The following is a 25946-nucleotide window of genomic DNA, read 5'->3' as shown; positions in this document are numbered from 1 at the left end:
TCAAAACCATAAACAGATCCTCCCAAATTACTCCGGAATAAGTCACCACTGTGATTACATATATATTATTACTAGTACTGTAAAAGAAAAAAACCTGAGAGAACACAAAGTTAATTTGAAATTTCTGAATTGAATTTCCTTATGAACAACTACAAACGTAAGACACTGACTATACTCCAATTACAATCCACTAATAGACACAACTTAGAAAATTCTAAACCAAAAGGGACAGGTTATCCTATTTGCCCAGGCTTGTTTCACAGCAGCTTGCACAGACGTGCAGAAGGACTCAACCAAAGGAAATCAGAAGAATTACCTCCATGTGGGGGAACTTCTACAGCTATCTCTAGAACCCTCCTTGCATCACAGTGAGAGACCAACTTCAGGAGCATGTGTGGTGAGGAAGAGGGAACATGAGAAAGGAGAAATGACTGCTATTGCTAATCGTCCTGACTACTGGCATAATGCAAATATGCTCCCTTCCTAGCTTTAATATATTAGGACTACATGGCTCAGGCTGATGGAGGGAACAGGAAGACTATCTATCCTATAGCAGAAGGTAGAAGGCTACTGAAGGATAGGGCTGTGACTGTAAGTAGGAGGAACATCCACTTGGGAAGACAAACTAGATGGATGTGATGGGGAGGGGGGAACACAACCAAAACCAGACATTCCAATAACCACACTATTATATAAGCAAAAAACCATCTACGATAACAACCCTGGAAGGAGAAACGACCCAGCCTTTAACTGGAAGGCTGGTTAACTGGGAAGTTACCCTGGTGTTTCCATGAGGTGCCATGAATCACCGGCCCACTCTTAGTCCTTCAAATTCCTTTGAACCTTAAAGCTTCGAAGTGAGAGAGCTAAAAAGTTTCATGTAGCTTCTCTTAGAAAGCTTTAATTTGATGGAAATGCTGATCCCTTCTATTCCTTATGTGCACATCTTATATATAATTATAGTATATTTATTATATATATAATATATATATAAAATATATATTTATTTATTATATATATTATATTTTATATATTATAGATATAATTATATAGAATTATGTATATGCTCTGGTCTCTAAAGAGAGAAAATCAGACTTTTAAGCAAAGACAAACAAGTTATTGTGCATTATATTCACAGAAGTACTATGTTTCCTTTACCTCCAGAGAATATTCTCCCATGCATGGCAGCTGGCAAAAGTTATTAAAAGTGATAATGATTGTTTTTAGCAAGCAACATGTTAAGATGGAATTTCTATGGTTGGAACAGCTTTCAAGAAAAGTATAAATCACTCACTTAAGAAATGCTGATGACATACTTGGCCAAAAAAAGTCATGCAGATGATAATGGATTATCCTGAATTATGTTGAAGATCTGTGATAATCTTACTTCCCTGGACTTAAGAACGGTTAATAGCCCAAACTGTAGCACGACCAATATGGGTCAGTTGAAAACAGGAAAATGAGTATTTCATCTTTTTCACAGATACTCAGAAATAATCCAGTTACAGCAAGTAGCAGTATGTATTCCCAAAGTAACTTCCAAGTGAACATACACTTTCCTAAATATCCTGAAAAATCTTCATTTTAGTTTTCTAAACTATAAACTATAGAGTGTTAGCTGATTGGGATGGCTTGTCTCAGAATGGTAGCATGACTACTAACTGCAGCTGAAAACAAAACCAAAAAAGATACTGCGAAAATTATGTTAAATTCAAGAAACAGCTAAGCATCAAAACAAAAATTTGTGGTGAATAGAGAGTCTTTTCTGTAGTCTCAATGATCTTTTTTTGATTTTCAGGTCCTCCTTGCTAGTATTATTTCTTTCAAGTAAACGTAAAGACAAAACAAAGGGTTTTCGTTCAATTGTCTTACAACCCTACTGGTGAAATTCCCAAACCACTCATTATTACAAACATTTTTACTAACAGATATGCCTCTAAAATTAAGTTTCATTGGCATCTAATTTTAGTCTGTTTTGGATAAGCTGCTATTTATTCATCACTAATAAATACAGCTGTATTTGGTGCTGATTTTTGTGTTTGCACAGAAAAGTCTGCAAACACAAATACACACAGAACATTAGCATTAGGTACAGAAGAACCCTACTGTTTCCTATTAAAAAGACAGATTAATTTGCTACTGAAACCAACATACACAGAAAATCAGGGAATTAAATTTTTCATTTTCCATATTGCCCTCTAATCTGAGACAATTAGATATACTTTAACTACTGCTGAAAGCATCCACAGATGTTCACAGGAGATGGAAGTTCCTTATCCTTCCTAAACAATCTTCTACAGTACCTAACCTTATTTATAGCAAAAGAACTATTCTCTGGGGCAATCTTTTACCATATTCTGAAGATTTAATGTGTCTTCCTAATAATATATTCTTTTGTTTGAACAAATCCATGGGTTAAATTGTCTAATGTCTGATCATCATCATTTTTCCCTTCTGAACTTTCTCAACATGTCCACATCTACAGTGTTCCATTATTGGGAGATTATGCACATACACCTGTCTGCCTGCTACCCTTTTCACAAAGTATTAGAAATAGAACATATTTATTAAGTTGCAATCAATTTATCTTGTGCAGAAACATGTAAGATAACTACAGGCTTCGAAGTGTACAGCAAGGTAAGAAATAATTTTCCAAAATTCATAATAAGTGGAGTAGTTTAAGACAGAACTCAAGAGACATAGAGCTAACGGTGTTCACCTTAACTGAAAAAAAAGATATACATATATATATAGCTGCAGTTCAGATTAATTTGAGTACACATCAATAATTCTATCAAATCCACAGCAGCATCCTTGGGAGTCCATACAGAATTTCTTGGCCTGACCAGCATGGCTATACCTTGTATTCAGAGCTGTTTAGCTCTTTCTTGCTTTGACATTTCACCTCTTGAATGAACTTTTTTCTACTACTTTCTGAAAGTATACTTTTGTAAAGTAGAAAAACTGGTTACCTTTTTTCCTTCATTCCTTAGAATCATCTTCAAATAACTACTGATATGGCTGTTTATACTGAACTCTACTGGCACACTGTTTTACTACTTTAGTGAACAAATTACTTACTAGTATTTTCCAGCTAAGAAAAAAAAAGTGTTTACCTTTTAGTAAACAAAAAATCTTCAAACGTATTGGCTAGCTCTGGCCACATACTGTCAAATTTTCCAGAAGATGCATGCTGCCTTGCAACTGGTAGTCCAATAGAGAGAACTTTGAGAAGGGAGGAAACAGCTAGCTTCCATGTGCTTTCCGAAGGACAGGAATATTTCAACTAAGAGGTATTCTCAGTGTCTGCAAAATACAAGTTGTTCAAATAAAATTCACAGTTGCTCAGATAAATCAAAGAATAAGACAGATTTCTGTAGATCTCAGCAGACATTTACATAGATGATAGTACACATTTTTATCTTTTCTGCTGGTATATGAGATGGTCTTTTTAAAATATAATTATTTACCACATGCCAGCTGGCTAAAGCATGGGTCTATTAACAAATACAAGGTTAGAAGGCAGATCTGATCCATTACCAATTACACTACGAAAGTACCTACTAATTTTCTGTATTACCAATCACCATTTCTGCCAACTCTGACAAATGGGCTTACCTAACATCTACAAGATTGCTGGCAGTTCTTTTCCATAAGTATATTCTGGAGAGTTTGGTTCTGTACCTAGAAAGTTCTCTCAAGTGCTCCCAAAGGTTTAAAAGAAAAAAAAGAAAAAAGCCACACTAAATTTAAACTTTTCCTAAAATGCAAAAGTTGAACTATACACATAATCACTGCAAAACATCTGGTGATTGCTGACTGTTAAACCACAGGAAGTTTAAAAGCAAAAAGAGTTGATGAAATTCTGAAGATAAAGGCTGCTAGACAGCACAAATGTATAGCAGATTAAAACACAGCAAATTCTGGATAGAAAGACAGCTTCACTATCTATAAAAGAAACTCAATAACATATTTAAAACTTCAAGCTTATGTACTAGAACTGTATCTACTCCTTCTAGCATTGTTAGTCAACAACGAACTAACTAGGAGCTGATACCAAGTTATCTTGGAAATCTAATTCTTTAATTTACATTTCAAATATATATTAACTAAATTTGGGCATTACATGTATGTCCCTAATACCTTCAGGGAAGCTTCTGATTTGAGGAAATCAAAGGGAGACTCACTCTTAGGATTAAGTTAATTATAATTATTTTTTGCAATAGTTATCAGAGCTAGGACATAACCCTAGAGATAAACAGAATACTTTCTTCTGATGCTATTGCTCATGAGTCAAATCTAATTCTAATATCAACATGGGCTTCAAACACATGAAAAAGTCATTTCAGAAGTCTTTTCATCTGCTGCAGTAGACCACAATATTATCAACTGTGAACTTTAGAGAAAAATAGCATTTATATTAGTTTCACCTAGCCCATTAAAACAGAAGTGGAAACCAAATGTATTAATTTTGAAATACAAGCATGTAATTCATAACAGATTCCAAATAATACCATGTAACTACTTTAAACACATCCATGTTGCTAAATTTCTATACAGGAACAACCTGAAGTCAGCCAAGTCATTACTAACAAACCTAGGACCCTATAGTTTTTCCCAGACATTTACCATTACTTCCATTATTTGCCAAATTTATTGCTAAAAACAGGGTAAAAAAATGAGTTTAGCACTTTCACCTTAAAGGCACATCTGTGCACCCATAACATTTTATAGCTACATTAATGGCACACAAAGCCATTAAAAGTAGATCAAAAGTACTAGCTAGGCACACCTCCACACAAACATATATGCCAATTTTGTCCTTAGCCTTCAGTCGTATTTACTAAGAGGTCTGCATTTCAGATTCAGGTGCATAATACTTTCGAAGATTACTATTGTTTGGCCGAAACACACTTGCTGATTTTTGTCTTAATATTTAAATAATATTGAAATACTGATGCTGTATCATCCAGCTGAAGACCAATGCATACAGCCTAATTAATAGTGTTTGTAGCATCACAAGAAATTATCTGCTGCCTATCTTTACATATTTTTTTAAACTAAAACTTTAAACTTTCCAGAAAGTGTTTATCAAGACGATCTCAAAATCAAATTTTTTATTTTCAAAATAAACTCTTTAATTCAGAGCACACGCAGGACAAAGCTTTACCTTAATAATGTTCTGAAGAACTTTCTCATTTACTACAGCTTTATGGCAAGCTGTCTTCTGGTATAAGTCCACAACCACTTCCAATGATCTCTCAGCAAATGGTACATAATTCAATGCTACCCATTCAGCCTAGGGAAAAAATAGTAAATTACTGAACTATTTGTGAGAAAATATTAATTAAGGAGCAAAAACTGTATGCTTTGCGTTGAACTCTCAGTTTAATGCATGCAAGGTTTGCTAAGAATATAGTCCAAGCAACAAAACTGCAAATACAATGTGGTCTGACTATGAAAATGTACTCCACATTGAAGTAAAGTACATTTAAGTAGGAAAAATGTTGCAATCTAGGCAAGACAACTACATTAGGACAATCTTTAAGGAAATTTAACTCACCGGTGCAAATAGTTGTATCTAGTGTGATTCCATTGTGTTGCAGGACAAATAGAATAAGAAGAATTAATACATACATAACAGTTACCTCTTAGATTACACCGAATCAGATGCTCATGCTCAGTGAACAGCAGAGTACACAGATATAAAGAATTATTGAGTATGTCCCGTTTCTCTCCTGCATGTGCAATTCAAAAATGTGCAGTTTGAAGGAGTTTTCTCCATTCAAAACTATGGTGCCTTTCTATTTAATATAGTATCAAATATAGGAGCAGATAGTTTAATTCACTGGACAAATTCAGACACATTCACCACGTCTGGTGTCCAGGCAAGAATCTTCCTACATGGAGGAATACAGAATATTAAAAAAAAAAAAAAGAAAAGAAAAGAAAAAGTAGAATTCAAAGGGAGTGAAAGAAGATAAAAGCATGTAAAAATACTAATAAAACAACTTACTACACAACATGCACAGCAAAATTTTTACAGATAGAATAAGTGCATCTGGCTAAACAACCTGCATCTGAAGGTGAGTTGTGTTCACCAGCCAAATGAAACAAGTGAGACTTCTAATAAATTACCTGATTATATTTTGCATTTGCAATGTGCTTTGTTTCCAGCTGTCCATACTGGGGAGGCTTGCAGGAAAATTCGACAAAGGCCAATAGCTGGTCAAAGATTGCAGGATACATTATCTGCATGTTTTCTGAGCCTACACATATAGCCTATACCAAAAGAAAATACAAAAGCTTGAGCATCAGCATTTAAAAACCTGCCTCAATCCAAGGAGCTCCTACAAAAAAATCCCCATATCTGCCTCTTAGCTACCTCTGTGAATTATAAGGATTACTATTAACTTAGCTCACAAATTATTTCACTATATCAACATAATGCTAAAACTGTAACAACACAATCAGTATGAAATAATCTCATTGCATAAATACAGAATGATTACTACAGTATCATGCGGGAACTGGACCACGCAAGATTTATGCTGTACAAAAGAAATTGTATAGTTCTAATAGTTTAAGTTCTTACAGTTCTTATTAAACTCAAAATAAGTTTTGTTATTTTATTACAGAAAACTATGTGGAAAGATAGTGATATTTACTAATCTATATATGGTCAGGTATCTCATTTTGTCTAATAAATGACACATTTTCTTTACAAACTCTGCTTTGACATGGCATATTTATAGGTCATAGACAAGTCCTGACTACTGATCTCACTCAGACACATCTTCTTTAAGTTCTACTTCGAGAAGCATTTAAATCTCAGAAGTAATTCATACAAAGTTTCCATAAGTAGTTAAACTTGTGTCTTACAGAAAGAAACATAAATAAAATCAGAATGATATCATTTTGGCATAGCTGAAACACATAATCTTGTGTTAAAATGGAAAACATCTTAGGAAGGGTGTACTTAGAAGACGTCAAAGAAATACCATGTTACCATAGCGTAATGATTTCCTGTTGCAAAATAAATCCCAAGGAAAAGGTAGGGCATCTATTGTCAAAGCCAGATACAAAGATTCTATGAAGCTTTTCCAATTATTTTCTGTCATTTTTAAAGTCTTGCTTTTCCTCTGCAGGTCCCTCCTCTCAAAGCTTCAAGACACAGTCTATTTATTGCTCCACAAAAAGGTCTTGAGCTTGTACTGTCATTTTCCTCCGGGGAGGAGTCAAACCCTTTTCCATTAACCGAAGCTCATTCATGACAAGTTGTGGCCAAACTCACTCCAGGTGCCACCAGCTCTGAAGCTGTTCAAACACAGCTTCAACGCTGGGGCTGTGTCGAGCCATGACGGTCGAGTGGCTATAAAATATCCTAAGTCCTCGCTGTGAGAGGGAGCAAGCCATCAGGGGTTACAGACACTGCCATCTCTAGATCATCCTAAAACCAAGCTGCACCTTCAGGCAATCTACAACGTGCACCAGAGCACTCCATGAATCATTAATAGCCTCTTTTCCACAGCTTCCCTCAATTCAAAACACGTCTAATTCCCCAAAACTTAACCAACATTATGAATATAGTGGAATGCTGCTCCTCCTAAGAAAGCTGTCCTTCTCTCAAGTCCAAGACTGTACTGACCTCAGAAAAACGCACTTGAATGCTAGATGCTCCCCTGTGTGGCTGAATGCTGAAGGTTAATTGCTGATCTGAAGCACTCAACACACTGCAAGACCATTTCAGCTGATATGCTGCTGACCAAAGTCACTACACTAAATCTTAACAGGTTAATGCAAGATAATTTATGTAAGAAATATTTTATATAACACCACATGGATTAGAAAGGGAAAAAGAGCATCCAGAAATTCCTATATGAGTTTCATACAGATCTAACTTATGTACACATATCTTCAACATCACCATTACCCCCAGAAGACTCGCTTAACATCTGTAATGGCAAAACTTCAAAATAGGCTTGCTGTTCATTCTAGCTTGTTAGATTTTTATTATTGTTATTATTACTCATTTTAGGATCAGAGCTTCTGCAGATGCTACTTTTTCTGTACTGGTGAACAAAAGCAATAACTACTACTTAAAGCTTGTGCACCAGTAGGTTCTTGTTCTTAATATTTTATGAAACTCTTGTAAAATTTTATTTTACAAATAGAAGCATTTTCTGTCCAGTCTACTTAGGTATTTTCAGCTCTTAACATTACCTGCATAATATTAAAAGTAACTGACCTGGTACTCCATCCTTACTTTGAAAAGTCACCTATCTAGAACTGATTTTCAAAGAAGTTTATGTTTCTGACTGACACCAAGTATTTTTTATCTAAGAATGAAAAATGCATCATTATGAAAAATGCAAAAATGGCCTAGTAAAGTGTGTGACCAAGGATGCTGAAAGTATCTTTAAGAGCTGCTTATAAAATAGAGTATTTACTGCATTGAGTGCATCTGTTTACATCCTTAAGTAAGGAGACACGTATAAAACAAAAAGTAATGTTCAGGTAACAATAAAATGCACAGAAACCCTAAAACATAATACTTGGCTGATTGTTGTTTGCTGTAAAAATGGATATGGTACTTTAGTTTTAGAAGTTTATGCTTTAAAGCATTCTAGTACAAACCTTCAAATTTTTGTATAGTTTGAGATTCATGTAACAACTCCCACTGCAGCTATTGTCATAGACTACTGTTATTTTTACTGGTCTCAGTGGCTAAGTCTGTGCTAACTGTTGTAAATGTAAATATATCCTTGAGCACCACACCCACAGCTCAAGAGGTTTACATTCATACTGCCTACAGAAGCAGAATTCAAATGTATCTGATCACCAAATATGTATCTGTGTTCCTCTGTCTGAGGAGCCTGCTGGCTCACTGCAGCGTTGACCCAGACTGAATGTAGGTAGGCAGTGAACAGAGTCAGAGAATTCAGGCTTGGGTACAAATTTTAGCTAATACGATGAAGCTGGCATTTAGACTACAACAGTGGAAGACTAGAAAACAAACTCTAATGAGGAATAAAAAGAAAATGAACGAAGGGTCTAAAATGGATTCACACATGGAAATCTGAAACAAGAACTACTAAGCTTGCCTTCCGCTCCTGTCTTCTTGCATTATCATGTCCTTTGCTAGTGCAATCACATAATAAAATCTCTATCAGGACAGCCAGGGGTTCAGTCTTAACATATCATTTTCCAGCTATTCCAGCTGCAATGTTGTTCCAGAACTTCTTACAAAATGAAAACTGACCCAAATCTTTCTACGTCGACAAAGAACAAAACTTTAATCTGATCCCACACACGAACACTGAAGCAGGCAAATATTTACATGCTCTTCTTTAACTATCCCACTGGAACCTGCAAGTACTCCTGAGCATTAATTCAATTCAACACAGGAAAAACACTGCAGCATCCAGCAAAACCACTTCACAGCCAGCCTTTGCTTCACACATAGCACTGGCTGACTGCCTTGTCATGTGAATTCTACTGGGTTACGCAGCCCAGAGGGAAGATCATGAGACTTCACAGAACTTGCTAATCTCCAAATATATTTTAACTTAGTTTTTAATGACCTTAGCGATGTTCTATTAGTAATATATGTTATACATTCCAACCATGGGATGTACTGTTTGATATTAGTGTACCAACGACTTCCTATTTGTATTTTCAAAGGCTTGGACCTGTAATGTTAACATGTCTCTGTTTCTCAGAGGGATTTGTTGCAGTTGTTTTTGCCATTTTGGAAACTTCAGCTAAAACAGTTTAGTACCTTGAAAAGAACAAGACTAGAAAGAAATGTGCAGTTTTTCCTCATATTAAAATTTGTGGAAACTTTTTCTGTGAAAAGGTGCCAGAAGCCTTTACTTTAACTCAGCAAGGCTGAGCTGCTGGAATGGAAAGGATACAAAAAGGGTAAACCTGATTGGAATAGGGTGATGGTTTAGTGGATACAATTGGTCTTAAAGCTTCATGTTACTTTTATTCCCACATACAACACTGAAATTTAATACCAACTTCTAATCTTATAGTTCTGTTCTTAAAATACATTCATATTTCTTAAACCTACAAACTAAAGGTATGACTGCAAGATAATGATTTTGCCTTTCTTGTGGGGTTGAAATAAGTATGACACAAGCCAACCCTCACTAAGCAAAAAGAAAACAAGACACTGAACCGCTGCTCATTAAGTAGGCACCATACATTCTTTGAGCTGAATGAGACAGGATCCTGTCTGACAAAAGAATTTTAAAAATATGTCCAAGTAGTTAAGCAAAACAGTCATAACATGAAAGCCCAAAGTGACTGAAGTCAGGTCACATGGACAGTTTTAATTCTGGTATTTCTCAAGTTTTTTTTCTTAAAGCAGTGCTTAATCTAAACACATGATCTCATTCATTATCAACTTTGTTTCTTTTGAATAAATGTTTTCTGAATGATCATATTTGCAAGGTCTTTTACAACTCCAGCAAGAGAAGTATACTTTTATGTTTTTTACTACCTAGTAAAAGGGCACCCTAATTTGCTGCCTACAAATTAATTTGCATGAACGGTGCTCTTTGAGGATGAATTCTACATTAAGAATTTTTTATGCAGAGATGTGGCATTTTCCTTAAATGACTAATTAATAAGAGTTAAGAAGGCAGTCTGCTAGAAACCTTTTTAGGTTTTATGCTTTGCATGTACTCAAAATTCTCAATCATCACTCTTCTAGACTTTGTTCATGGTAGTGCCAGGGCAACATAAGGAATACCATTTGGGAGATTATTTCCCCAGCTCCATGTACAGACACTCATAACAGTACAATACTTAAATATTAGCTAGACCAGTAAATGGATATAAACGTAGCACCACACTTAAGGTATTTCTGCAACCTAGCAAAAATGCATTCCATAAAGATTACACCACTCCTTTGAATGCAGAACACCTGGGTTGCACCAGGAATGGAATTCTGATTGTTATAAAACAGTACACTGTGCAAATTTAAATAACTGAACACTTAAGTCACCGCACTGTACTTCCAAGAAGAACAGAGAGTGTAGTTTACCTTTCACCACACATTTGAAGTCCCATTATTACCTTTTGTAAAACATCTAAAGCTGTAAGCACTGCTTCCTGTAAACTTGTCAGAACTGCTTCAGTATAAGATGGAAGGATGAAAGGGGAAGCATCAGAACTGATCGGAACTGAAACAGCACCATGCAAAATGACACCCAGCTTTTGGAGATCATCCATGCTGAAACCAGTTTTGATGTGTTGGTAAAGAGCTGGGAATATCTGAATTAAAGCTGTAAGAAAAGGCTGGCTGGGAATGAAAGTCAATTTATCAAAATTAATTGGAGGCTTTGTACTTTCTGAACCAATCCTATACCAGCTGTTCCAAGCTGCCCACCAAAGATTCAAATCTTCAATCTCGTCTGTTACTACAGGTAGTTCAGATCCATTGTATCTTCCCATTCTTTCCCCTATGGAGTCAGTTCTCATGAACGATCTGCCAAGACTAGTGGCAGTTGTTGTTCCTACCACCACAGGTACAGAAACATTGATAGCAGGTGGTGTGTCAGGCTTCTCTGAGTCTCGGACAGGAGAAACGATTTGTAAGATTTCCTGGAAGCTTTTCAGAGCAGCCAAGGAAACTTCATTATTTTTGCTGAGCGCTGCTGATTGGATGTGATCAAGAAGAACATCCCAGGCTTGGGAAAAGTCTCCTGTTAAAAATAGAAAAATAAAAAATAAAAAATCAGCTTGGTACTGGCTTGCTATTTCACTCCCCACCCAACTCCATCTCTGAAAGGCTCTTCAGAGACTTGTTCCTTGAACACGGAGAAATTTCATGAGGTTACAGGACAGCTTCAACGCCTTTCAAAATATATCGATTTTGTTGTAATTAAAGAGAATGAATGCAATAGACAAATGCAACACACAAGTATGAAGAACGTAATAATATGAGTGTTTATGCAAAATTAGTAGCAATATATCATGTATCATATCTCATACCAGAAAAAAAAATGTTTTGTTTATTCAGGATAGTGAAAAAAATTTGTTGTTATGCATAGCAGATGCCTGTTGATTTCAAAAAGTGTTCAGCATACACAAGGAATAAAGGGTCAAATCTATAGTCATGTAATGCATTTTATAAGGAATTTTAAAATTCTATAATTGACCTGTAAAGAAAGGTTTCATTTTTGGAGTTTGAGGTTTTATTAACCTTTCATTAACCTTTGTAACCTTAATAAGGCAAGAGGAAAAATACGTTCTGACAACCAACCAAACACAAAATTATTGCTATCATGCTACTGTAAGTTCAAGTTATTTGGCACACAGAATTGTGACTACTGAGATTTCATCTCAAGTACCATGACATGGAAGAGGAAATTGATATTTAGGATTTGGGGCTCTGAGGAGTATGAATTAAAAATTCTAATTGTCATCACATTTGAGATGAGACAATGGAAACACACTTCCAACCTAAGATTAAGATTCTTGCCTGGTACTGTAAAGGAAAAAAACATACAAAGCTGGAAGTTCATTACTGTATCTTTCAGTAATTTTAAACCATAAATTTTACCTAAAGGCTGCAGTAAATATCTCCGGGTGTTAAATATTCTTGCAACTCCAGCCAGTGTTAACACCCATGTCTCTGCCCATTGTTTCTCAGCTGTATCCCTTGAATGATGGATGAGGATGTTCCCTCCTCCTGATTCAATTTTCTCTTTGTCAGCTGTAGTAGAAGATTCTCGAACCCTATCTAAGAGGTGAAATAAAACCTGCAATAGTCAGAAAAAAATGAAAAAGGAGCTTTTTTATTTTAAAATAACATTGTTATATTCTCAGTAAAACAACAAAAATAATAAATTTTTTGTTATCGTTTATGTCCCTGTGTCATCTTGGGAATTCCCTTATTCTACACAGTCCCTGCAACAGCTAAGAGTACTTATCAGCTAACTGATGTTCACTTAAGAAGAGTTAGTAACACCATGATAAGAACCACTGAGAACAGTGTTAGTACTAACAGAAGGCTACTGTTAGAGATCTGTACTAATCTACGGACCTCAGATACCTCAACAACAGGTGCAGTAGACAGCAGACTCAACCACAGCCCAATTTTTCCACAAGGCACAACCAAGATCTAGAACAAGGTATCTGACTGACCCTCTCAAAGAAGAGAGACAAAACAGAGGGCAAAGCAAAGCTCAACCTAATATAAGATCAATCCAATCAGATGACTCTCAAATGTGGTGACTCTCAAAATATGGTGATATTTTCACACAATGGGAGGAGTCTTTGATCTGTGCAGGAAAGGAATAGCCCTTTTATACAACTCCTGTGTAAGAAAAAAATGATCAAGATAGAAAAACTGCATTTCATAAGAGTTTAACAGACAAAAGCGTAAAAAAATAAAATGAGAAGTCAGACTTCTGCAACCATATGTTATCTTTAAAAGAATGTTAATAAACTAGCTAACGGACATTGAAATAGTATGCCAACCGTTAGTAGAATGAGAATTAAATTTTAAAAACCTTCAGAAGAAGCTCACAGGACATACCTTCCAAATCACTGTGTGCCACGTTGAATGTTGCAATAAAGTTCCGTGAGCACCAATAGTGGAAAACAACGTCTGCCCAGCACTCTTTCTAACTGCAGGTCGGGGATCCACACAGAGTTCTCCAAGTTTGGCATACAGACATAACCAAAGACAGTCAAATGGTGGTGCAGGATGAAAAGGTCTGTTCAGCACTACCCCCTTTTCCTCTGCCTGTTTCTGCAACACTGCTTCTTCTTTGTTTAGTTCCTTTTCAATTATTTCACCTCTTTGGAAAAAATAATCGGAAATATTCCACTAGAAAAAAAATAAGATGTTGTTGCACAATAAAATATTACAACACACTTAACGATCATGAAATAAATTGTTTCTCATTTTCACATTTAAAAGTATTTTAAGGTTCCCTACACTGATGGAATAAGACAGCACATAAATGCTGTAAGGTACAGAAAGTAATTTTCTTAGCCTTAGCTTTTAAGCCACAATTATACGTGAGATACTAAAAAGGAAGAGTTTGTATTAAAAATATGAGACTGGTGAACATGTTTACAACACAATACTATTTGTTTTATACAACCTTGGAGTCAGGAAGATTAAAGATAAACTGTGCTCATTCAATTTACATATGATTCCAAATGACTGCATGGGATGTCAGTAACAATTTGAAAAACGGGTTTTGGCTTTCATTTGTAGAACAGACTACAGATTAATTTTCATTTGAAAAAAAAAAAAAGCTAGAAGCAGCATCACTGTAGGCTAATGTAAAACTCACCAACAAACCAATTGAAGTTAAGCTAATATTTAGCTCTTGATTGTGAAGTCCAAAGCTTCCTGCAACTTCAACAACTATCTGTAGACAAGTACATGGCATTGTTGGAAGAAAGTCTGTCACAACCAACTGAAGACACTGGAATGCAGTCCGTATTAAGGACTCTCTTAAAAAAACAAAACAAAAACAAAACACATACACACACTCTAATTTCAAGTTTCTTCAAGAGCAGAAACTTTTTGAATAGTACATCAGGAGATAGAGTATTAGAAAAGAAATAATATATATAAATTTTGAAATGGATTTACAAGATTTAAAATGTTTCAGCTATACTTTTTTGAGATATGACATTCAGTTTAAGCTTCAACTTAAAGTATGTACCTAAAGCATGCCAAATGGGTGGGAAAAATGTATTTTTATTTTTTAGGAAAGATGCATGCTAATACAACGGTAGTCTTACATGCTTCAATACTATATTATGTTAGTCAAAGTCTTTTGAAAATATTTGCCATTAAATACGTATTTAATAAACTCTGCCTTCAGAATTAAATTCTGAACACAAACAGATAAAATAATGTAGTATGGAAAAGGTTTGTGAGAAGGAGTTCTCCATGAAGGAAGACTATCCACAACCAAAATCTTGTTTAGTGAGAGACAAAATGAAGGAATCATAAAAGAGCAGTGGAGTAAAGGTAAATACAAAATAGGGAAGACAAACTGCTACAGCTGTATTTAGATTTAAGTACGGTTTTTATAATGCTTAATATTTAACGTACAAAAGAAAAATCCAACGGTTTTTGACACAGAAAATGAGTGTCCTTCAGAACATATATTCCAGGGAGAAAAAACCAAAACAATCAGAGTAGAGATGTCAATTACTTATTTCAGAATCCCAAATAAAAGAACCTTTTTTTTTTTTTCAATTAATTCAAAATGAATATCATAGGTGGACCACCGTATTGTAACAGCCAGCCTGAGATGGAAGCCAGAGAAATGCACACAAAAGTTCACATGGACAATAAAAGTATAACTAATAATTCTACGTATAATATGCATACTGCAAATAGGCACCCATCCCACCACATTAAGACCAAAGGATATATCCTTGCTAAACTTATGGAGGAAATTTTCACACACTACTTTCCTTTGCATTCATTACATGAGTCTATGAAGTGAAACACACCCAAAACTGCTGCAGTTCCCTCTCCACTACAAAACTCCACAGGTATGTGATCTTCAAGGACTCTATAGGAAAAAAGGAGGCAGGAAATGAAAGTATAGTTACACAGCTCACTTTGAAGAACTGCAATAATGGGCAAGTAACCTCTTTTTCTATATTCAAATGCAAGGCCATTAGAACAAATTCAAATAAGTTAATTTCCTAATTAATGTCCTCACATTACTATGCATTTGGAGAAAGGTTTCAAAGTTCTTCATGCAAGTTGGAACAGCAATACAGCTGATCAAAATGTAAAATTGTCCTTAATGTTATGGATAGCCACCCAAAAGGTAAATACAAATGTAAGCAGCCTAAGTTTAGCTCTTGAAATATTCTGTAGTGCCTTATCTACCCTTAAAATAAACTGACAACCCATTGAAAAGAAATTCTTCAGAGGAAGATTTCCTTTTGTTTTACAGGCTAGCATTGTGCAATCAGAAGTGACTTCAGGATCAGTGGCTCTCAAAATGGCATCTTCTGTATTTATAGCAGCCTGCCAAGACATTCTGGAATGCAAATGGATCTCTACCCTGGTCTCCAGGAAGTTCTCTGAGCAGAAGGCACTTGTGAATAAAGTCTAATAGTCAATAACTTATACTTAGAGTATGATAGTGCCCACATTTTGAGATCACAGCTATAAGTAAAGCAAATATTTATTTGTTTCCCAAGGAAAAGAAGGCTTGCTTAATCTTTTTTTCCCTACAGTAGTTGATATGAGGTGGTCAAACAATGCTACGTGTTTGAAGAAAAGTATTCTATATTCTTTATAGGAAGGGAAGCATGGCTATCAAAAAGAAGATGCTCACAACCAAGTATGCCAATATCCTTGGGGATTTTGGCAAGTATTACCGTCAGAGCAAGCAATACTGCTACAAGAGCAAAATCCTCCAAGCATTTGAAGAAGGGACTTAAGAGGTGCTCATACGACCAGAAGACAGAAACTAAGATGGATAGAAAAGAGATATATGCCAAAGTGAATTCTTTCAATACCCAAGTTATTTGATGACCTATCATGGTACACAGAGTCATGACTAATACCAAAGAAGGAATAATACAGTCCAATCGTGCGGAAATAGTTCTTGATGCTTACAGTTCCAGGGTCAGATGTTCATTCCACTGCTCATTTCAAAAGAACTTCTTGCAACTTCACCTCTTACTTTCCCTTGTGTGCAAGAAGACTAGTCATGCTCCCTAGCTATAACAATTATTTTGGTCTTCTGAAAGAGTAAGTCGGTAAAATAAAAGCATGCACTACATCAAAAATTACCAAAACTGTATGTCTGTTGAGTAAAATTGTTCATAAGCTAAAAATGACAACAAAAACGATGCTATTATCAAAGTAGTTATTAAATTATGAAAATAAAAGCAGGACTCTTTCTACTGTTGTCATTTTACATGATTTTAAAATTTTATTTTGACCACTTACCCCTGATCATTTCGGATTGCCCCCATGACTCCAAGGACCAATGGCCAACCAGGTCCTAAGCTGTCACCCTGACTCTGCAAAATCTGTAGCACACACTCCAACTGCTTGATCCTGATATCAGGATGACTAATATTTGACAGTTCCTTGAGTGGATTCAATAAAAGCAGCTGCAGTCTCTAAAAGTAAACAGTAAGTTTTATCATCCTTAATAAGCTTTAACTGATTCTTAATTATTTCGATGTGTAATATGTGAAACCATGTAATACCAATCTAAGATTCTTAAGAAGACGTTTAATGCTGAAAGTCAAGTGTCAGACTGGCCCTTCTAAAAAAGTTCTTTGTAAAGGATCTCAGCAGGAAATCTGCATTTTTTCTTTGTTTTTCTACCAGGTCTTCAGGTTCCTCAGGGAGCAGCTACAGCATGCTGTCACAGTTGCATAAAAGTCATCATACAACTTATACTCATTCAGGAGGGCCAGACTCAGCTTCCTACTAAACAGACCTTGAAAATACTATCCACTGAACCTCAGTAAAAATATTAGAATGTTTTATTAATAATGGGTTGAATAGCTGTGATTTAGAAGGCTAGGCAATTTATTTTTTTTACATGCCACTACATCACATGCATACTTCAAAACATTCTGAATTGTTTTGCACTCATGAGGGTGATCCACAATTTGTTCTAACAAACAGACATAATATGCAAGCATCACCACTCTTTGTTATGTATTTGAAAAAGGAGGAGAGGGTAGCTCATTAGAATGCATGAGGTGATTTTCAATAGTTATAACTGAATGTTACAGCTGTAGGCTTTATAAACTCAATGGTAAAATTGCTTTATGAATGCCTCCTATTCACTGAACTGCAGTAAACTTCCTCTGGGGAAGATTTTGATTTTATGTTCATTATAAGTTCCAGAAAAGGAGGAAAGAAGTTTTTCCATAAACTTATTTTACCTGATTCTGTGATAATGGAGGATCATGGCTGAATGTCAGACCTGCTTTAATGAGAGAAGTTAAAGCCTCTGCTCCCCATTCTCTCATTCTGGAGTTGGGATGCTGACAGACCTGAAAACACAACAGTGTTCTGTTTAAAGGCACTTTTATTTAACCAAAATTTGAATATATATATATTTAAAATTGGTATTTAAATTGTAGTGGACCTTAACATACAATATTTTAGTAAAATATTTTGCAACAATACAAAAATCTCTAAATGTTAAATTTAGGTTTAATAGTAAAAAAAATAATAATAAATTATTTTTTGAATGGACATACCTTCTGAATAAGGAAGCAACAGGAAGCAGTGAAAGACACAGAAGGAAACAAATTGAAAACCACAGCAGTTCAAGTCAATACATTCTCAAAAATCAACATACTAACTGCTGTTTCAGATATTGATGGGCTAAAAGGTACCAAACAACTCTTCTTAGGTTTAACTCACCCTTAAGCTACTATAAAATTCTGAAGTTTCATCTTTCACACACACAGCTTAACATACATAATCACATACAGAAGCATGACATTAATCAACTCAATAAGCGTCTACTTTTCAATGGTCCCAAATACAAAAAGTGACTACTTACTGAATGTAAAATAAGTGTTTATGCATCATTATTTCAAAAACTTGACAAAACAACAGTGAACACTATTTCACACTTAATTTCAAATGTCTTCATTCCCTTCTCTTTGTCTTCTTGTATTCTAAACCTAGTATTTTTTCTAATTTTTTTTTAGAACAGAGCAAAATAAAAGCACTGTGCAAACCCATTGCACAGATACACAGTATGAACTGTAATCCTGTATCTGTTGCCCTCAAATAAATAAGGTACCTACAGTCTCATTGACCTCTATATAATTTTTGATATCCACCCTTCCAGCTCTAGCTCGGTGGTGAGAGAACGCAGCACCTTTCAAAATCCAAGGCAGGATCATAAGAAAGGCAGATGGTTTGGATTGGGTTGGTGGGCTGTCTCCTTATTGGACACTAGCCAAACTGAAAGGGAGAGCTATGCAGAAGAGGTAGCTTCGTGTTAAAAAATGAAGAAAAGAAATAGCTATTCTACTGATTTTTTTTTTGTTACTTTATATAAGATGACAAAATTTGGAATACTTCGTTGTGCTCCGAATCTTATCAGATAATCAGTTTAAGAGACAGGGAAGAAATTCTTCCCTCAGGCTGTTTTTAACTGAATTTGCAGCTGGTGCTCTCTCCTTCCTCACTGTACCACAAAGACAAAGGTTTAAAGGTAAATAAGGTAGTACTTTAAAATAAATTGATATAGACTATGCATTTCCCACAAAACACTGACAAATATCCAAAATGGATAACAGACTGAAACAGACTGCTTACTAGATGAAAACAAGCTGTCCCAAGATGTGGATGGTGAACCTTATTGTCTTGGAGATGAAGAATGGACAAGAGAAAGAGACGCCTGTGCTTTAAGTCTTTAAACCTTTAAGTATCCAATTTTTTTTTCCTAGATAAAAGATTATGTGGAGATGATCTCCATGTAGAGGTGGCCAATCCTTCATACTGTTTGAAATAATACAGTGGTTCAAAGGAAGCACCTGACGCTCTGGAAAATGAGGAAGAAAATCTCTCTGCTTGCATTGGGCTTACATCACGAGGTTTTGTGGCGGGTGGGAGGCTGCAGGGATGCCCTCTGTGAGAAGAGACCAGGAGCTGCCCTGTGGTGGGCACTGCCAGTTCCTGACAGCTTCAGAAGGGTTCAGAAGCTGCTGACCAAAGCTAAGCCAGTTGGCAATGCTGTTGACACACCTCTGTGACAGTATATTTAAAAAAGGACAAAACACATTGTGCAGCAGCTGTAAGAGAGGAGTAAGAAAATGTGAGAGATAAAAACTCTGCAGATAACAAGATCAGTGAAGGAAGGAGAGGAGGTGCTTCAGGTGCTGGAGCAGCAGTTCCCCTGCGGCCTGTGGAGAGGCCCCTGGTGGAGCAGGCTGTCCCCCTGCAGCCCATGGGTCCCACATGGAGCAGATCTCCACGCTGCAGCCTGTGGAGGAGCCCCCGGTGGAGCAGGTGGATGTGGCCTGGAGGAGGCTGCGGCCCACGGAGGACCTCATGCCCGAGCAGGTGGACACAACCTGAAGGAAGCTGCAGCCCACGGCGGAACAGGCTCCTGAACAGAAATGCAGCCTGTGGAGAGGAGCCCACACTCGAGGAGGTTTTCTGGAAGGAACTGCGGCCCATGGGGGGCCCCATGCTAGAGCAGTCCTGAAGAATTGCAGCCGGTGGGACTCACAGTGGAGCAGTTTGTGAAGGACTGTATCCCAAGGGAGGGACACCGCACTGAAGCAAGGGAAGGGAGTGAGAAAGAAGGAGTGGCTGAGAAAGTGCTATGGACTGACCACAGCCCCATTCCCTGCACCGCTTGTGTCTGAGAAGGAGGTAGAAAATCGGGAGAGAATGAGCTTGGGAAAAGGGAGGGGCTGGCCAGAGGTGCTTTTAGTTTTATTTCTCATTATTCCACTCTGTTATTAATTGTCAATAAATTAATCTTCCTCAAGTCAAGTCTGTTTTGCCCTTAACAGTAATCTCCCTGTCCTTATCCTGACCCATGAGCTTTTTTCATCATATTTTCTCCCCTTGTTTTGCTTAGAAGGGTGAGGGAGAGGGTGGTGTGTGGGCACTTTGCAGCCTGCCAAGGTTAACCCACTACAGTCCTTTACCCTCTGTAAATCTAACCCTGTTCTTGTGTTTCACTCTTCTACCTAGCCCTGTAGAGAAATAAAACTTTACAATTACATTCTTTCCCTTGTTTTTAGTTTCAAATTCAGAATTTAAGATTTTTTCCTTGTTGAAACATTTTCCAAGGAAGAGTCAAAATACTTACTCTACAAATTGAAATGGGATTATGACACCTATGCTGCTAGTATTCTCTTTAAGAAACCATTTTAAATGTTAATTTACATTTATTAAAAACAAACAAACTCATTAGTATACCTAATGGCTTCAATCCATCTGGTATGGACATAAAAACATATCTTAAAATCTCCCTAGATGAATCCCAAATAAAGCCTGTTTGTGTTACCGTAAGTAAAACACATATATATAAAGACCAACAGAAACATAAAGACAGCCAGTAAGAACTACAAAATACAGGAATTTAAATATTTAAATTAACTTTTAAATTCAAGCTGTGATGCAATCAAAGTGCAAAAACAACTAACATAAAACAGAACACCTAAATACACTTCAGATTAAAAGAAATAGTTACTCTTTAAAAATGCATTGCCACAAGGTCTTCCTTATTACAAACTAAGTTCTAGGACAAGTGATAAAAGCAATTATTTACCTCCAGGAGATGACCCGTCAGAGGTCTCCAAAGGATCTCGATCCTGTGCATGTTAACTAGTCCTGTTTCCAGTAATTTAGCAACAGCAAAAAGCGATGGTTCCTTAGTAAAAGGGAATTTGAACACATGACTTTGAGGTAACTTAGATAATGTCAGAGCCTTTCACTATGTTCTAATTTGTAAATTAAGATGTAACCAAGTCTCCACTGAGTACTGCATTTCACAAGCTGTTGTGACAGCATTCACAGCCGAGGCAGTATGGCTGGGAAGTTTCTACAGCCTGCAGTACTTCATGAGAAGCCACAAGGGGGTAGCAACAGCCTATCATGAACAATACTTTTTTTCATATTTTTTTAAAATAGTTTTCTCCAAGTTTGAACAATAAACCAGACCCATAATAATCCTATCAAACTCCCATTTTTACATAGTCCCCTCTCCAACCAGTTTTATAACATATTTTACTAGCAAACCAGCCTTCTTTCCATCACAACTTTTAAAGTTAAAATTGCATATGAACAAATAATATAAAACATTTAAGACTCCCTTATGCTCTATCTTCCATCTGCTTCATCAACGCCCTGCAGGAATATGGTACATTTCCCATTCATCAAATACACATGCAAATATTTACTATAAGCTCCAATAAATCAACAGACATATATTCAAAATTGACTGTTGCACTGGAATTATTCTGCTCCTCACCATTCACATTTCTGCTGATATTTTATTCTCATTTTCAACCAGTTTTTAAGCACACAAGATCTTATTTTAATTCATTATCTTTTCTTTGCCTTGTTACTGTAATTGTCAAATATATCAAGTATATTTTGTCATCATTATCTCTAGTGTAATAGATCAAGTGAAAACTTTCACAAATCCTCCTCTGAGATTAGATTATGACTAGAAGACATATTCAATTTTCTTCAATCACACAGTCTTTAAACTTTCTGAACTAAAGATTATTTTCTGAGGCCGACAGGAATACTACCATTTTCCCAGGTAAATGAGAAAAACCTTTTTATTTAATACCTAAATTGTTATGCTTTACCTGAAATATATCATAAAAAATTTTGAAAATTAGCATCTCACAGAACATACTGTGCCAGTCAGAATACCTATCCTCTGAAATTACAAGGACTTTTTAAATTTTATCCATCCATGATCTGATAAATGGAAACACATGACATTATTCCTTACTGAACAAAAACCACAGCAATAACATGATGAGAATGTCCACAGGATTTAGTGATCATAGGAGCCATTATAAACAAGACATTCTTTGGTTCATAATTTATTTTTTATTCTGGAGTAAAAAATCCAATGTATTACTGTTTTAACATTACAAATAGTTAGCTTAAAAGACAAATGCAGAAGTCGTCTGCTTTTTTCACAAAAGCACATAAGAAGAAAATAGAGAACTCTTTTTATACCTTATTGTTTCCATAGGCCATATCCATGGCTTCCAGAGACAAGGAGCAAAGGGCATTTATTAAGTGATGTAAAGACACATCATCAAGGTACCTGAAAAATAACAGCTATCAAAACCCAACCAAGTTTGATACACACACATTATTTTAATTGTAAGATAAGATTTCTTACTGTGAGCTTTCAAAAAGCCTTGAAAGTATGTTGGATATAACTGGTAGATCAGTCATAACTGCTGTGGTCAGAACCTTGAAAAGAGATAATTATCTTATAGATTGCAACAGAAAATACCGCATAATCATTAACTATAAAATGTACAATCATGCTTACTGTGCTGGGTCCTTCCACAGCTCTTCCAGGTTTTAAGGCACCCCCACAGGTTTCAGCCCCAGAATCCACACAAGATGCTGAAATACAAAAGGATGATTTTCAGCAGAAAAGCTGAGATGAAACAAACATTCTACTCAAGTTAGCTTACAGCCTTCCAACTAATCAGAATTCAAGGAAAATACTACAGTACTTACTCAAGACAATTCAAAGTACACCATGAATAGAATCTTTTTTTTTTTTGGTTAGTCACATAAAATCTCAAAACTAAAGTACAAAGAAATGCAAGAAATTAGAAACCATAAATATTTTGTATCATACCTGAAGAGTAGCCAGGACAAGTTGCCATGATGTACCAAGAACAGCTCCATGGCAGTGAGCTAAGTTGAGTAATGTCCTCATACACTGAATATTTTTTGAAGTCAGCTGGAAAGAAAAAAAAAAAATCAAAACACGGTTTTTATTATTCTATAACAAGTGTTTCTAGGTGAGCTGGTTTTGGCTGGGATAGAGTTAACTTTCTTCATAGTGGCTCATACATGTTGTGTTTTGGTTTTGTGATGAAAACAGAGACATGCTGAGATGCAGAAAGGAGCAGGTAAGAAGGACAGATTGTTTACAAGTTGTACTTACCATTACTGTTCCCTGTGGCTGAAGAGCTAGGGGTTGCCCTACTGCTACAACTTGCTGATGAGACTCACTTGAGGGACTGATCATTTGAACATTCTGTCCCTGAATGGAATATGCTAGAGGAAAATGAAAAAAAAAATCCAAATTTTAAATCCAGTACTTAATGCAGTAACAACCGCCACCACTCCTGAGTGACAGCAAACATACTCCTAAAAATGTTTTCACAGTTTTAGTTTTAAGATAGCTTACACTTCATTGAAATACTTAATTGAAACCTTTAGTTATATTTAGATTATTATATTATTATCTTATGGGGTTAAAGGAACTAGTAGTAATTTCTCCCTCTCTTTTGCAATGTATTAATATGTTTTGTGTCAAGACTAAAATATTAGTGCTAAGATGCTAAGGTACGAGCCTCAGATTATGTCTCAACTCAGTCATCTGTGGTTATTATCTGTTAATGGTATGACTGTGTGATATCATTTTGCTAGTGTTCTCAGATTTAAGGTTTCACAAGTGCTACCTAGTGAAGTCTTCCCAATGCAGGACTACAGGCAACCCTTTTTATAATTCACTTGTTAAAAGAAGAGTACCTAACTAAAATAGTATTAAGTTCACTGCTTCATCTCCCCAGAGATTAGTGTAGCCCAGTCACATGTACTGCGTCACAGACTTGTGATCTAATAAATACACTTAGCTTGTGAGCTGGAGAAAAGGTTCCGCTCCTGTTCTAATACTACGGTATTTTTGTTTCATATTAAGAGGTCTAATAGTAAACCCAACTGCCTATTCACAGGTAGTTGCAATTCGAGCTACACAGCAACTAATTTCAAAATCAGAAACAGTATCTATCCTCACTTGACATGCCCCATGATTTACAACATTATCTCAGGATATGGGAAGCATCAATGAATCTCTTTGAAGCTCAACAGAGCTCAGAACTTAAGACCTTCTATTACTTAGTAAGTACTCACCATCACTATACAATTGTAGAAAAGACTGTAGCACACCACAAATGTAGGATCTTCTAGTGCTGATACCAAGTATCCAAGTTTCTTGACAGGGACTTTTTTGGACATTTGAATGCCTAATTACATATCCTAACAGATCTTTAGGATGACAGACAGATCTCCTCTAGAATATGAACTTCTGATACATGCATACGCATCCCAGGGAAGTTTTTAGGTTGACTAGAACGATACCTAGCAGATGTTGCAAGACTCAGTAGTTCTGGAAAGGAGGCTGTCTAGATCTTGACTATAGATTTTGAGTAAATTTAGTACAGCCAAGTGCTTTCCCCAAGCAATCATATTGGTGTGCGTCTTTGCAATCATACCCTGATAAAAATAGGGGTTTAGATTTATGGACAAATATGGAAGAAAAGTAAACACATTTAAATAATAAAGGAAAATCCATATACTTACATTTACTGGACAGAGCCGCGGTTGTGCTGTTTTAATACAGTAAGGGCATAGTGAGGAGGCAAGGAACCCTTTGCAAACTGGCAGTGAATAAAGGCATCTCTGATGGTACAAAGACCCAGTCTTCCACAAAGCGCAGCCATGGTCAATCTGCTTTTAGAATATTTTCAGTAGCAGCTTCATCAGTGCTGAAAAACAGTATACATCATTTAGTAAGAATTAACCCGTGGCACAGAAGGCAGCTAACCAAAAGTGAATGAATGAGAACTCACACTTTGAAACTGACAATGCTATAAATACTGAAGAGCAAGCATAACCAATCAACAGAATTCTCCAGATCTGTTTCCTATAAAATTGGTCCTTAGTTATGAATGACTTGACAAAGGAAACTATAAGGAGATATTTAACACTAATTTAAGAAAATAGTGTTTGATAGCAAAAGACTCTCTGAAAGCAACAATAAAGGTTACTAAAGTTATTACTTAATAAACAGCTCTTCCACTTGAAGAATTGTACATTAAAACAAGTACTGAGATATTTAGGCTTTTATAAACATTAGTCACAACATGAGTAGAATCATTTCAACATGTTGAAACATTCAGAGTAATAAAGGAATAAAATTCACTTAAATAGTTTAAATGCAAGTCTTTGAAAATCTGATTAATTTTATATTGAAATATATTAAAGGTTTACTTTAGTATTTTGGGGACCTCCATGTAGTTTACTTGTAACAGCTCAGTCTAGCCATCACTAACCCACAGACACCTCTCTACTTATGCACTACAAACAGCTCTCTCAAACAACTGTCAACCAGTATAAAACCTCAGTTCAAAATACAGCTTGGAATTGAAAAATC

The 25946-nt window shown here is 35.9% G+C and overlaps 1 protein-coding gene across 1 annotated transcript in view; it reads right to left on the bottom strand.

The window, feature by feature from the left end:
* The window catches only part of MON2 (MON2 homolog, regulator of endosome-to-Golgi trafficking), an 86455-nt gene that overhangs the window by 26212 nt on the left and 34297 nt on the right, over positions 1-25946 (bottom strand). Inside the window, 21 exon segments of the mRNA XM_040552175.1 lie at positions 3117-3288; positions 3291-3306; positions 5171-5299; positions 5564-5581; positions 6139-6282; positions 11089-11717; positions 12578-12776; positions 13556-13849; positions 14325-14487; positions 16967-17142; positions 17923-18033; positions 21288-21389; positions 22718-22808; positions 22887-22960; positions 23043-23089; positions 23092-23119; positions 23361-23465; positions 23673-23785; positions 25094-25124; positions 25126-25241; positions 25244-25278. Coding sequence (XP_040408109.1) covers positions 3117-3288; positions 3291-3306; positions 5171-5299; positions 5564-5581; positions 6139-6282; positions 11089-11717; positions 12578-12776; positions 13556-13849; positions 14325-14487; positions 16967-17142; positions 17923-18033; positions 21288-21389; positions 22718-22808; positions 22887-22960; positions 23043-23089; positions 23092-23119; positions 23361-23465; positions 23673-23785; positions 25094-25124; positions 25126-25241; positions 25244-25278 — 2793 coding nt within the window.

The sequence above is a fragment of the Cygnus olor genome, chromosome 1, assembly GCF_009769625.2.
Source record: "Cygnus olor isolate bCygOlo1 chromosome 1, bCygOlo1.pri.v2, whole genome shotgun sequence".
In the NCBI taxonomy this organism is placed as follows: domain Eukaryota; kingdom Metazoa; phylum Chordata; class Aves; order Anseriformes; family Anatidae; genus Cygnus; species Cygnus olor.
This window is presented reverse-complemented; position numbering and strand designations above follow the sequence as displayed.